Source organism: Wolffia australiana, chromosome 11 (genome assembly GCF_029677425.1).
Source record: "Wolffia australiana isolate 7733 chromosome 11, ASM2967742v1".
NCBI lineage: Eukaryota > Viridiplantae > Streptophyta > Magnoliopsida > Alismatales > Araceae > Wolffia > Wolffia australiana.
This window is the reverse complement of record NC_135845.1, coordinates 2,324,554-2,337,420: the sequence shown is the minus strand read 5'-3', so window position 1 is coordinate 2,337,420 and position 12,867 is coordinate 2,324,554. Positions and strand designations below refer to the sequence as shown.

General features: G+C 43.9%; 3 protein-coding genes across 3 annotated transcripts; all 3 read left to right on the top strand.

Annotated features, from left to right (window-relative positions):
• The first annotated feature begins 2,295 nt into the window (after positions 1-2,295).
• On the top strand, positions 2,296-5,782 carry LOC144709183 (Endomembrane protein 70 protein family). The gene is made up of 6 exons (XM_078582623.1): positions 2,296-2,474; positions 2,929-3,093; positions 3,176-3,285; positions 3,372-3,480; positions 4,171-4,437; positions 4,520-5,782. The coding sequence occupies exons 1-6, from the start codon at positions 2,364-2,366 to the stop codon at positions 5,675-5,677; spliced, it is 1,920 nt and encodes a 639-aa protein (XP_078438749.1). The 5' UTR covers positions 2,296-2,363; the 3' UTR covers positions 5,678-5,782.
• An 812-nt stretch (positions 5,783-6,594) lies between these two features.
• LOC144709800 (early nodulin-like protein 19) lies at positions 6,595-7,305 on the top strand. The gene is made up of 2 exons (XM_078583447.1): positions 6,595-6,815; positions 6,886-7,305. Exons 1-2 carry the CDS (start codon positions 6,662-6,664, stop codon positions 7,221-7,223), a joined length of 492 nt encoding a protein of 163 aa, XP_078439573.1. The 5' UTR covers positions 6,595-6,661; the 3' UTR covers positions 7,224-7,305.
• Positions 7,306-8,426: 1,121 nt separating this feature from the next.
• LOC144709763 (Ribosomal protein L9/RNase H1) lies at positions 8,427-12,165 on the top strand. Its single transcript, XM_078583398.1, has 5 exons — positions 8,427-8,594; positions 8,711-8,845; positions 11,417-11,524; positions 11,645-11,716; positions 11,814-12,165. Exons 1-5 carry the CDS (start codon positions 8,463-8,465, stop codon positions 11,976-11,978), a joined length of 612 nt encoding a protein of 203 aa, XP_078439524.1. The 5' UTR covers positions 8,427-8,462; the 3' UTR covers positions 11,979-12,165.
• Positions 12,166-12,867: the final 702 nt, after the last annotated feature.

Genomic DNA, 12,867 nt, shown 5'->3' with positions numbered 1-12,867 from the left:
AATTAAAATTTGAAGAACATTGTTGCATAAATTAGAGCATTAAAATGGTGGAGTTTAACTAAGTTTCTGGTTTATCAATATACCAATCTTGTCATATTAGTGGGACTAGATAATGATATTCAATCTAGATATTTTTATGTCATTCTAAAAAAATCCTAGGAATATGAATGCTAAGAATACATGCTTAAAGAAAGGTGACCATCGTATTTTGATATCATTATAACTCACAAATTGTCACAAATATCCTTAAGACATCATTATATAGAATTAATAGACGAATTAATTTATATTAATGAATGTTGAATGAGACATGGAAGGTATGATTAGCATATAGATAATTAATAATTCTATCGGTAAGAGCTATAGCGATATGAGAGGTTCTAGTCATTTATGAGGAACAGGCCCTTCATATCATCGTATACAGATATATTATTAGTTCAAATTCTCTATGCAAGTACATGTGTGGATTGACACTTGCATAGATTCTGGAGGGACAACACAAAGTGTCACATGTGGTTAATCGCTACGCGCCACTGCTCTTTGAGAGGGAACAAATGGCCAATCACATAGTAAGTTATTGAGCTCACACTATCTTTACATCTAGGCAAGACCTCCATTGTCGAAACACATAGTCGCCATTAACTACAGTAGTTTTGCATGCCAAATATCCACATAGTAATCACATGTGCATGACACATGGTTGATGTGCATTCATCATCATATGCACACAAGGTCACCACACCACAAAGTTCAATATTGGCATGGACTTATTGTAAAAGGAATAATGCATTACAAGATAATATATAAACATCTGATATAAAAACTTCTTTCAGATGTTGCTGAAAAGATTAATAAAACAAGGAGAAAATATGATAAATATATCAATAAAAGAAGAAGAAGAAGAAGAAGAAGAGAAGGGTAAAGAAAGATGAAAAGAAGAAGAAACTAAAAAGGGAAGAATAAAAGATTAATACGAGAAGAAGAAGAAGAGAAGGATAAAGAAAGATGAAAAGAAGAAGAAACTAGAAAGGGAAGAATAAAAGATTAATAAGAGAAGAAGAAGAAAAAGAAGAAGAAGAAGATAAGGATAAAGAAAGATGAACAGAAGAGGAAACTAAAAAGGGAAGAATAAAAGATTAATTGGAGAAGAATAATAAGAGAAATTGAAAAGAGGAATAAGAGAAGAGAAAAAGATAAAGAAGATGAAATTAGCCTCCATGAGAGTATGCATAAAAAAGTATGCATAAAAAATATTATTAAGATTACAGATTATTATGTTTATCACAATATTTCACAAATAAAAGGGAATAAGAATAAAAATCTTCTTATTTTGAATTAAAATTATTATGCTAATACCACTAATTGATAAATGAACCAGAAGGAAAAGTATAAATGAAAATGAAAACCTTAGGCAACCGCGCTTGCTCAAAGCTCGATTAAGGTGCACTCAGCCAGAGCAAGGCACAACACTTTCATTCTGTTTCCCATTCCGAGGTCGACGATTACGTAAGACAGATGACGGTAAGAGACAAAATAGATGACGGGTCGTCATTAGCCCCAAAGCCATACCTATAGTTCCGGATCGTCCCAGATGTGGACGATGGATGGGACGGGACAAATTTCGTCCCATCCGATGCCCGGAGTCAGTGCAGGGATGAAGTTGGGGACGAGTTTTTCATCCGAAGGTAAAAAATCGTCCCACCCCTCGTCCTGGACGAAAAAAACAGTTTTATTCTTTTTACTTTAATTGAAGGTATGTTCCCCTACGTACGCCATACTTCCTTTCCCGCTGGTGCCACGTCTCCTGTCCTAGTCGTCGGCATATGCTTCCCCGACGTCCCCCGCGCATGTCCTCATCATTGGAGATTGCGTGGCTAGCGAGGTCGCATGGCTACATCTCTACCGTCGGATTCCCATCTGACGGTCTTTCGTCCAAATTCGTCCGGCCATAGTCCAAGACCTCCGGACGGACGGTTTTTTTGTCCCACCGGATGAAAACCTTCCCGTCCAGTCATCCCCAGAACGAATTTTCGTCCCAAATTTCGTACAAACCCTTGGACGGGACGATTTTTTCGTCCCTGCACTATGCTGCTGGTATGGCCCATACCAGCAGCAGCACCAGGTCCAAAAGGCAGTGGGCAAAGATCAGATCACAACCGCAACTCCACGTTCTCTAAATGTCGGTAGCCCTTGCCTCAAAAAGGGGCAAAGATGTGAAAATATAACACCAATCAGGGGTAATTCCGTCATCTCCCCACTCTATGCCAGAACGCGCAAGACAAAACCAGCGAGTCGAGCGTAGTACGGGGAGGGAACAAAGACGGAGGGTTGGAGAACAGATCTGCGTTTTCCCCCCTCTGCTAATGGCGGCCTCTTGGCGCTTGAAGATCTTGCCATGGATCGTTCTTCTTCTCTTCGCCGTCCGATCTGCCGGTTTCTACCTTCCCGGCGTCGCTCCGGCGGACTTTCAAAGGGTGATTTCTCTCGAAGATTCTAGGGTTTTCTTTCCTATGTTCTTGGGAAACTGACTTTGCATGCCAAAGATTTTTATTGCCTTTGGCATGATTTATCTCCCAAGTTTTTCTTTTCCAGATCTGTTTATCCTATTTTCCTGTGTTATATTGTTCTCGCCGTTTCCTTAGTACTCCATGAGCTTGTATGTAGGGGTTCTAGGAAATTTTCTCTAATTGGTTTATTTTTCGGCTTTGTTTGATTGTTCTTGGTCCGATCTTCTAGCTATGCCTTTGTAATCTTTGACAAAAAGGTAGGAAAAAAGGAAAAAAGTGGGAGAATCTTTGAGAAGTGAAAGATACCCTTAGCTTTATTGGAACAAAAAATATACTTCATTTTTTTCTAATGTCAAATGTATTTCTGGGCTATGATTTTTCCTTGGAATTTACTGATTGAATGTATGATTCTTTCTCGCAGAAAGATGCATTGATGGTCAAAGTGAACAAGCTGACATCAGTCAAGACCCAGCTCCCTTATTCATACTATTCTCTCCCCTACTGCCGTCCCAACGTTATAATAGACAGCGCCGAGAACCTCGGAGAAGTACTCCGAGGCGACCGCATAGAGAACTCCCCCTACGTGGTGAGCTGCATTCGCCTGGTTTTGAAATTCTTTCATTTTTGAGAATTTTCTTCTCACCCTGAAAATGGAATTTTGTCTGCAGTTTGAGATGAGGGAGCACCAGCAATGCAACATTGTCTGCAGGAAAGTGCTCTCCCAGAAGGAGGCGAAGGAGCTGAAAGAGAAGATCGACGACGAGTATCTAGTCAATATGTAAGGCAATTTTCAAGGGGTTATCCTTGCTTGGTTAGCTTGCTCTGGGTTTGATGATGTTGATAGGGGAATTGTGATAATTTCAGGATTCTTGACAATCTTCCTCTGGTGGTGCCCATGAGAAGGCTCGACCACGAGGGTAGCATGGTTTACCAGCTCGGTTATCGGGTCGGCTTGAAGGGCCACTACACCGGGGTAAGCGGTTGACTATAGTGCAGGGACGCGAACGGGACGATTATTTCGTCCCGGGACGAAAAAATCGTCCTGTCCAAGGATACAGACGAATTTCGGTGACCACCGGACGGGGCGGTTTTCGTCCCGTGGGATGAAAAAACCGTTCGTCCGGAGGTCTCGGACGATGGACAGACGAATCTGAACGGAAAACCGCCAGATTCACATCCGACGTTTGAGATGTTGCCACGTGGCCTCGCAATTTACATCATAGTTCATGTATTTTTACGTGTGTGCGAATGAACGCCACTCAGAAATAATTGTAGATATGTCCATTTTTATGTGGCCTCAGTAATTCCCTAAAAAACTTGAAAAAATCCATGTTAACATATTAAAAATATAAAATGGGTAATTTTCGTCCGGGACGAATTTCGGGACAAAAATTCCTCCCGGGAGGACTGGAGGGGACGATAAACCATCCTGTGATTATTGGACCGGACGGTTTTTTTGTCGGCGGACGAAAAACCGTCACGTCCTTTGTCCCTGAGCTAACATCGGATGTAGAACGGGACAAAATTCGTCCCGTCCTGTCCTTCCTCCACGTCCTGGACAATCCGGAACTATACGGTTGACTACGTCTAGAGGAAACAAGAGGGAAAAAAGGAAAATTGAGATTATTACAATTGTGACCCATTATTCTGGATTCTCTTGCAGAGCACGGAGGAGAAGTATATCATCAACAACCACTTATCTTTCCTGGTCAAGTACCATAAGGATCAGGAGACGGACCTTGCGAGGATTGTGGGGTTCGAGGTCAACCCCTTCAGTGTGAAACACGAGTATGACGGGGCGTGGGAGGGGAACAAGACCCGGCTCTCTACCTGCGACCCGCACCTGAAGCGGTCTGTGGTCAACTCTGAGAACCCCCAGGAAGTGGAACCCAACAAGGAGATTATTTTCACCTACGATGTTGAATTCAAGGTGACCTATCCTAATTTCTCAGAATTTTCTCTTTTCCATGCTTTAATTTTTACTTAAATAATAAATATGTCCGTGTTTGCAGGAGAGCGATGTGAAGTGGGCGTCGCGGTGGGACACGTACCTACTGATGGCAGACGATCAGATCCACTGGTTCTCCATCGTGAACTCTGTGATGATCGTGCTGTTCCTGTCGGGAATGGTGGCGATGATCATGCTGCGAACGCTGTATCGCGACATCTCCCAGTACAACCAGCTGGAGACCCAGGAAGAGGCCCAAGAGGAAACGGGCTGGAAGCTAGTCCACGGCGACGTCTTCCGGCCTCCGGCCCATTCCGATCTCCTCTGTGTCTACGTCGGCACCGGAGTCCAGTTCCTGGGCATGGTTGTGGTCACCATGCTCTTCGCCGTCCTGGGGTTCCTCTCCCCGGCTAACCGTGGTGGTCTGATGACTGCCATGCTTCTGCTCTGGGCCTTGATGGGTCTGCTCGCAGGGTACTCCTCTGCCCGGCTTTACAAACTCTTCAAGGGTGGGGACTGGAAGAAGACAGCTCTGAAGACGGCATTCATATTCCCGGGTGTGGTCTTCATCATTTTCTTCTTCCTCAACGCGCTTATCTGGGGAGAGAAGTCTTCTGGGGCGGTGCCCTTCACCACCATGTTTGCTCTGGTGCTGCTCTGGTTCGGCATCTCGGTGCCGCTGGTCTATGCCGGGAGCTACGTCGGTTTCAGGAAACCAGCCTTGGAGGACCCTGTGAAGACGAACAAGATCCCGAGGCAGGTGCCAGAGCAGGCCTGGTATATGCACCCGGCCCTGTCCGTGCTCATCGGCGGGATCCTGCCCTTCGGCGCAGTCTTTATCGAGCTCTTCTTCATCCTGTCATCCATCTGGCTGCACCAATTCTACTACATCTTTGGGTTCCTGTTCCTGGTGCTGGTGATCTTGATAGTCACCTGTGCGGAGATCACCGTGGTTCTGTGCTACTTTCAGCTGTGCAGCGAGGACTATCACTGGTGGTGGAGGGCCTACCTCACCTCTGGCTCCTCGGCGCTGTACCTGTTCCTCTATGCGGCATTCTACTTCTTCACCAAGCTGGGGATTTCGAAGCCTGTGTCGGCGGTGCTCTACTTTGGGTACATGCTCATCGCTTCCTATGCCTTCTTCGTCCTCACCGGCGCCATCGGCTTCTATGCCTGCTTCTGGTTTACCAGGCTCATCTACTCTTCCGTCAAGATCGACTGAGATCTTTCATCTATATCATACCCATGGGTTGGGCTTGGTGGTGAGGGATGGGGGGATGGATTTGTTGGATCATCAAATTTTATGTTGAATTTTTTCCGTCTCTCATTGATGACTTGTTGCTAGGTATGGCAAAATCGGTTTCGGTTGTCTTACCAGTCTTTATCTGAGTCTCTCTTCAACCCATAAGACGGCCATTACAGCTCTCCCTCTCTACATCTGTTTCTACCTCTTCCTCTCCCTCACAAACACAAAAAACGCAGTGAAAAAAGGGCACCACTTTTTTTCCTAGAATTTTTAATTGGACTCAAAACAGATGGTTGCGTCCTAGAACTTTGATTTTTTCCTACATCTTTGATTTTTTCGTCCCGGGACGAAATTGGGGACGAAAATTTGTCCCGGGAACCACCGGACGGGACGGTCTTCGTCCCCTGGGATTAAAAAACTGTTTGTCCGAAGGTCTCGGACTATGGACGGACGAATGCGGACAAAAAACCGCCGGATTCACATCCAACGGTTGAGATGTAGCCACGTGGCCTCGTTATGACAATCTGCATCAAAGTCCCTGTATTTTTTCGCATGTGCAAACTAATGTTGCTCAGAAATAATCGTACATATGTCCATTTGGATTCTCTCTCAATACTTCCCTAAAAAACTTAGAAAAATCTATATTAATATATTAAAAATATCAAATAGTTTTTTTTGTCCGGGACGAGGGATGGGACGATTTTTTCCCCACACGGGACGAAAATTCCTTCGAGAAGGACTGGACAGGACGGGTTTTGTACCGTCAGACAAAAATTCGTCCCGTCCTTCGTCTCTACACTGAATTCGTCCCGTCCCGTCCCGTCCATGTCCACGATCCAGAACTATAGTTGGACAAGGGATAGTCAAATGGCAGTGAAAGATGGGTATTTAGGGCAGGAATTCTTAGTCTGGCTGTGAGGAAGAGAGCTAGACAGGGGAAACTAGTGGTGTTAGAGAGCAATGTGGCGGGTCCTCTTCATCGGCTCCTTCTTCGCCGCTGCACAGCTCAGCGCGGCCACAGACCACATCGTCGGCGGCCACCTCGGCTGGAACCCCAACATCAACTATTCCTCTTGGGAGAACAACCAGACCTTCTTCGTCAACGACTTCATCTGTGAGTTCTTCTCTACCCCTTAAATCCGAACAACATTGTTCGGATTCCTTACCCATTTCGCCGTTTTCAGCGTTTCGCTACCACAAATACATGTACAATGTGTTTGAGGTGAACCAGACGGGGTACGACAACTGCACGACCGACAGTGCGGTCGGCAACTGGACCAGCGGTAAGGATTTCGTTCTCCTTACCGAGGCCAAGCGCTACTACTTCATCTGCCCTGGCTTCTGCTTCTCCGGGATGAAAGTCTCTGTTCTTGTTCATCCGCTGTCGTCCCCGCCCCCTTCGACGAATCATCATATGCCGGAGTCTTTGCATGGCAACGGTGGAGGAGTTGTTCTTCGAGGATCGTTTGTTGGATTTTTGGCTGCCTCGATTGCGTTATTCGTTGCTTGGATCGGGCTCTGATTTTCTTGATTTTCTTCCCCGGGATGCTTCGATGTAATGATTGTTTTCCTTTGATTTGGAAATGTGACTCGGATTTGCTGATCGTCGTCTTCCAACTCAATAATTGCGTTCGTCGAGCCAGCTGTGCGGGAGGAAGAGAGGGGTGTGGGAAGACCCAGCCTGGATGCCGAGCTGTCAATCTGTGTGAGATCGACAGTATCGTGTGGGCCTCCCTTCGGAGCCATGCTCGAAGGAATCTCCACAGTTCAACGATTTAGTTGATTATTACGGCGATTTAGGTTTTAAACTTGCTGTTAAACCATCATGCGTAAAGATCTACCGGAATTACTCGGACAAGAGTTTTGGGAAGTGGAAATTCGATTTAATCGATGCAAGAATAAAAATCTCTGATCGGCGAAATGAAAAGAAAGATCATAGTTTAACGATTTAATTCACTATTACAGCGATTTAGGTTTCACAGTTGCTGCTCAACCATCAGACTTAAAGATGTACCGGAATTACTCGGACAAGAGTTTTGGGAACTGGAAATTCGATTTGATGGATGCAAGGAAAAAATCTCTGATCGGCAAAAGGAAAAGTATTATCGCAGTCCAACGATCTAATTCATTATTGCGGTAATTTAGTTTTCACAGCTGCTGCTCAACCATCAGACGTAAAGATCTACCGAAATTACGCGGACAAGAGCTTTGGGATGTGGAAATTCGATTTTATCGATCGGAGAACAAAACTCTCAGATCGGCGAAAAAAGACAATATCGCAGTTTAGATTTTACGGTTTATACTGAATCATAACTAGAAATGCGCAGAAAATTACTCGACTAAGAACTTAAATTAGTTGAAATTCGACATAATCAACGCAAGAAGATGAGTATCCGATCTTCACAACTGATAGGAAATCAAAATTTCTATCCATACCGCCTGCACTGGTGACTTGCGTTCATCTTCGTCCCGTCCCAATTTCAAATCGGCAAAGGTATTTATACTTCCCGCCTCGGAACTTTCTCGAACACTCAGTCCACGATCGGATAAGAATGAGCTTCAGAAAGAGAATGAACCGAAGAACCGCGGTACGATCCGAGACCCGTATCCGGTAAGAAATCTAAAAACCAGACATTACTATAAATAAATAAATAAAATCGGCGTAAAAGCAATACAGAATAAAAACGGGGGCTTATTCGTTATAGCGTAGCTCGGGAACTATAAAACGTAGAGCAGGCAAGGGCATACAGAGGAGGATCTCATGGCGATGTGGAGAAGAGCGCTTCGGCATTCCTTGCAGAAATCGTGTAATGGAGGCGATTCAATTGCAAATTCGTTGTTCTATGCTGGACAGGGACTTCGATTCAGGAAGTTGGAAGTCATCTTGACCACGGTTAGTTCGTTGAATCCGATGTTTGCTTGAGCGTTTGCTTCGTGATTATCTAGTTTGATGTTTGTAATTTGTTGCGCTTGGATCTGTATTTTTTTGATATTTTTTATGCCCTTTAGAGCATAGACAAGCTTGGGAAGGCCGGGGAAACGGTGAAAGTTGCTCCGGGGCATTTCCGCAACCACCTCATGCCGAAGTTGCTTGCAGTGCCAAATATCGAGAAATATGCGTTCCTCGTTCGGGAGCAGCGAAAGGTTGGGCAGTGTTCATCTGATTTCATTTGTCTTTTTCTCTTTTTTTATTGTAGCCTTGCTGTACGAGCGTGATCAAGGGGTCGCCGGAGAGTGCTGGCGTTGATTCTATATGCGTGTATTTTAATTAGGAATTCTGGCTGTGGAGCGTGCGTGATGTTTTTACCAATAATCTGTCGATCTCATACCTTGTGCGTGCAATATTCTGTAGAATTCTTCTTCGCAGATACTCTCTTGTCTACTGGGTTTTGGGAGGTTTTCTCCATTTCGTCAAGCATGTTTTTACAGTAGTTTGTTTGACCGGAACATACCTTTTTTATTCAATTATCCACTAGATTGATATATGTTGGCTTTGTATTCGGCCACTTCTTAGATGAACAATGAATGCAAAAAAAAATCATGGCAAGTTGGCAAGGATAAAACCCTAGCTTGTCTGGGGCTGGAGGGTCTTACGTCAAGAACCAAAAAGGAATTGATTTTCCGATCACAGAAACTTCCAGTTAAAATACCACTTTCAATGTGGAACCCTTTGGGTTTAATTACACTCAGTAAACTCTGGTGAGAAAATTTTAGTGGCAGTTTTAACCCGAAAAACCCTGAATTCTCAACGCCCTGCCTCCACCTAATGAGAAGATCCTTCATCTTCAACTTGTTGGGAAGACTCATGAATTGTCTTGGCGAGGCTCTTCGTGAAAGTTTCTACACATGGTCCCCAGATTTCAGTAGAGTTTTGAAGAAAGACCTGCCTCTTGTTTATTTTGAGTGGCATTTATGTCATCCTGATGATCAATGAGATCACAGGAATGTTGGAATGAAGGTCCATACGCTTGGGATGAAGGTTGTAAATGCCTGCAGCTCAGGGTGCCGGTGGGACTGGACGTCAATGACGAAGAGCAAGGCATCGGTGGCGTTGATGACTACTGGCTAGGTCTACAATGGAGGAGGGAGACAATTTTACCTTTTGAATTTAGAAGTAAATCTCCTTATGTTTATCTATAAGTATGCATCCTTGGACTTTAACCCATCTCATCAGACCTATGAGATGTCAAGCAGGATGCACAAATGGACATTTATGGATTAGACAAGCTACGGGATGCCTGATGTCATGTCCCTTGTTCGTGTTTACCTTAAGATGGTACATTAGGATAATAATTTATGAGATTTTGATTCAATCCTACATGCAAATAAATGGAGGCCCCAACATTCCTAGTTCACGTCCTTATGCATTTTATTAAGTCTGCCCTCTCTTTACCGATCATCCCATTTTTAGGTTCTCCTTTACATTTGCCTCACAATTCTCTACCTCTCTCTAAAGTTGTGATTCGCTCCTATTCACCAGCCCACATGCGGATAGGGATGCACCTCTCCTTGTTATGGTTATGCATCCGGCACCCAGGATGCATATAAACCTATACCTGTGTAGATCTGTTTCAGAGTTTCCCTGATCTGGTAGAGTTTCTCCCAGACTTCCTCAGATAGCCTTGACGCCTGTTACAGGTAGGGTTGACCTCCATGATGATGATGATGTCATTGTCCTCATCATCTCTGCATTTGTCATCATCATCCATTGGTAGCTTGGACAAGTGATGATGAAGATGACAAATTCGCCAGTGCGGTAGGATAGAGAAGGTGATGACTATAACATATTTTTCATCATAATCATCAAATCAGCATCGGAGCCGCTGATGCAAAGCCAAGTTTGGTGGACGATGATGACTTTGCTATTTTCGTCCCAAATCTAGTCATCATCATTGTTATCCATGTTTGGGCTCGAATGAAGGATGATGGCAATGATTCATCAACCTAGGGATGATGATGACGATGCCAGTTTTTTAAGATCATCGTAGTAGTCCGCTCATCATTCTCTTAGTTTATGCCAAACCTTAGTTAAAGGGATTGTCTGAAATAGCATGGAGCTGGATGGGCACCATGTGTTATGGAGATGATCACTAACTAACCAAACTGAATCAACAGGAGAATCAGTGGAGAGGGAACGATTCCCTCGTCTTACAAATAATTTACGATTGAAATGATTCCTTCCTTTTCCTGGTATTAAAATGAAGGTCAGACCTAAGATATTTGATTCTCAGATGTGCTGCCCATATGGATCTGCTAGGTCTTGATGATCTCAACATAATCTCTTGCTTGATTTGTTTCTCTTGAGACCCATAAAACACCTCTTTCTGTATTTCTAAAAAAACTCTATGAGGTTTCCCTCTTATTGAGAGGAATACAACTCTTTGATGCGTGGTGCTTCTGGACCTGCTGCCGCTGGTGTGATTTGCCTAGTCTCCCCTTATCGTTGTTTTTATCTGTTCGATGTTTTACAAGTAAAAACTCCCCTAGAATTAGCTGTAGTATGGACATATTTCTTTAATCTCATATGGGACCTCAGTCTTATGGTCATTAGAATAACTAAACGTTTTCCCATTGGAACCTTGAAATTTATTTTATCCATCATTTCTTCTTCAATGTTCACCCAAAGTTTCGGGTTGCTTATGATCTTATTGATTGATTTTCTGTATTATTGTTTTCTACGTGACAAAAACTAATTTGAAACGTTCAACGGATCAGATCTACCAGAGGGAAGAGGAGGTTGTCTTAAAGGAAGTCCCAAAAACGGAAGAGGATAAAATGAAGGAATACGAAGCAGCGGCTAAGCGGCTTGATCGTGGCCTCATTGTAAGTCTATTTCTGTTACAGATCAAAATTTTAACGGAATTCGCAAGTGTTTTTAAAATGCAAAGAAACGATGCTCAAACTTTGTCTAATGGTGAAATTATACCCAAAAATGATTTTTAGTCATTGAGGAGGCTAATCAAGATTGATGACGAGTTGCGTTCCCCAGTGACAAAAGAAGAGCTTGTCCCGGAGGTAACAACAAATCTTTCATCATCTAAGTTTCTGTCAAGATATTTCATATACTTTGTCAAAATTGTGAGAATAAAGCCCAATATTTGTGATTAAGCAGGTGGCCAGGCTGTTGTCTGTGAACATTCACCCTGACAACTTGCACCTGCCATCTCCGCTGTCTTCTCTGGGAGAATTTGACGTTCCTCTCCGGCTGCCACGTCAGATCCCCCCTCCCGAGGGCAAGCCTCAGCGAACTCTCAAAGTCAAGATTCGAAGAAAGTGACCTTCCTTTCACAGCTAGAGAGAGAAAGGAAATGGAGAACTGGTGAGTCGACTTTCTATTCAAGGAAGGACTGACCAAAATTTAGGTATTTTCTGTGGCCCTTGTCCTTGGAAAGTAACCCTCTTTTCTAGAGCAAGAGATTGAAAGAAATAGAAAGATAAATGTCAGCTGGTGACCCTTTCTTGTAGAGAGAGAGATAGATAGATAGATAGAATATATAGATATATAGAAAGAAATAGAATGATAAATGGCTCTTCTGTAGAGAGAGAGAGAGAGTGAGAGAGTGTGAGGATATATATATATATATAGAGAGAGAGAGAGAGAGAGAGAGAGATAGATAGATAGATAGGGAATGACACGGTCCGGTCTCGGTCCGGTTTTACCTAAAGCCTAAACCTAGACCTGAAGTTTGGTCCGGTTTTGGTTCGAGCTCAATCCCGTTTGGCCTTCGGTCGGTCATGTTGACTAGTCAATCTTGAGTTGACTTGGTCGTCTCACTGCATCTAATGTCACCTCTGGTGCTGAAGCAGTGTTGAATAATGAGAGAGTGAGAGCGGGATAGTGAAGGAGTGTTAGAATAAGAGAGGGAGAGAGTGACACTGAGATAGTGCAAAGGCAGAGAGAATACCATTGGGAGAGAGTGAGAGAGTGAGACTGGGAGCGAGAGTGCGAGAGGGAGAGTGACAGAGGGAGAGAGGGAGTGGGTAAGGAGGGTACAAGAGAGAAAGAGGAAGAGAGTGAGAGATGGACAGAGGGGGAGAGCCGAAGAGGGAAACGAGGAGGAGAGAGGGAGAAGGAGCAGGCGAGAGGGAGGGAGTTCAATAGAGAAAGGTTGTGAGACGGGGAGAGTGTGTGAGAGAATGAGGGAGAGCAAAAGAGAGGGAGTTCA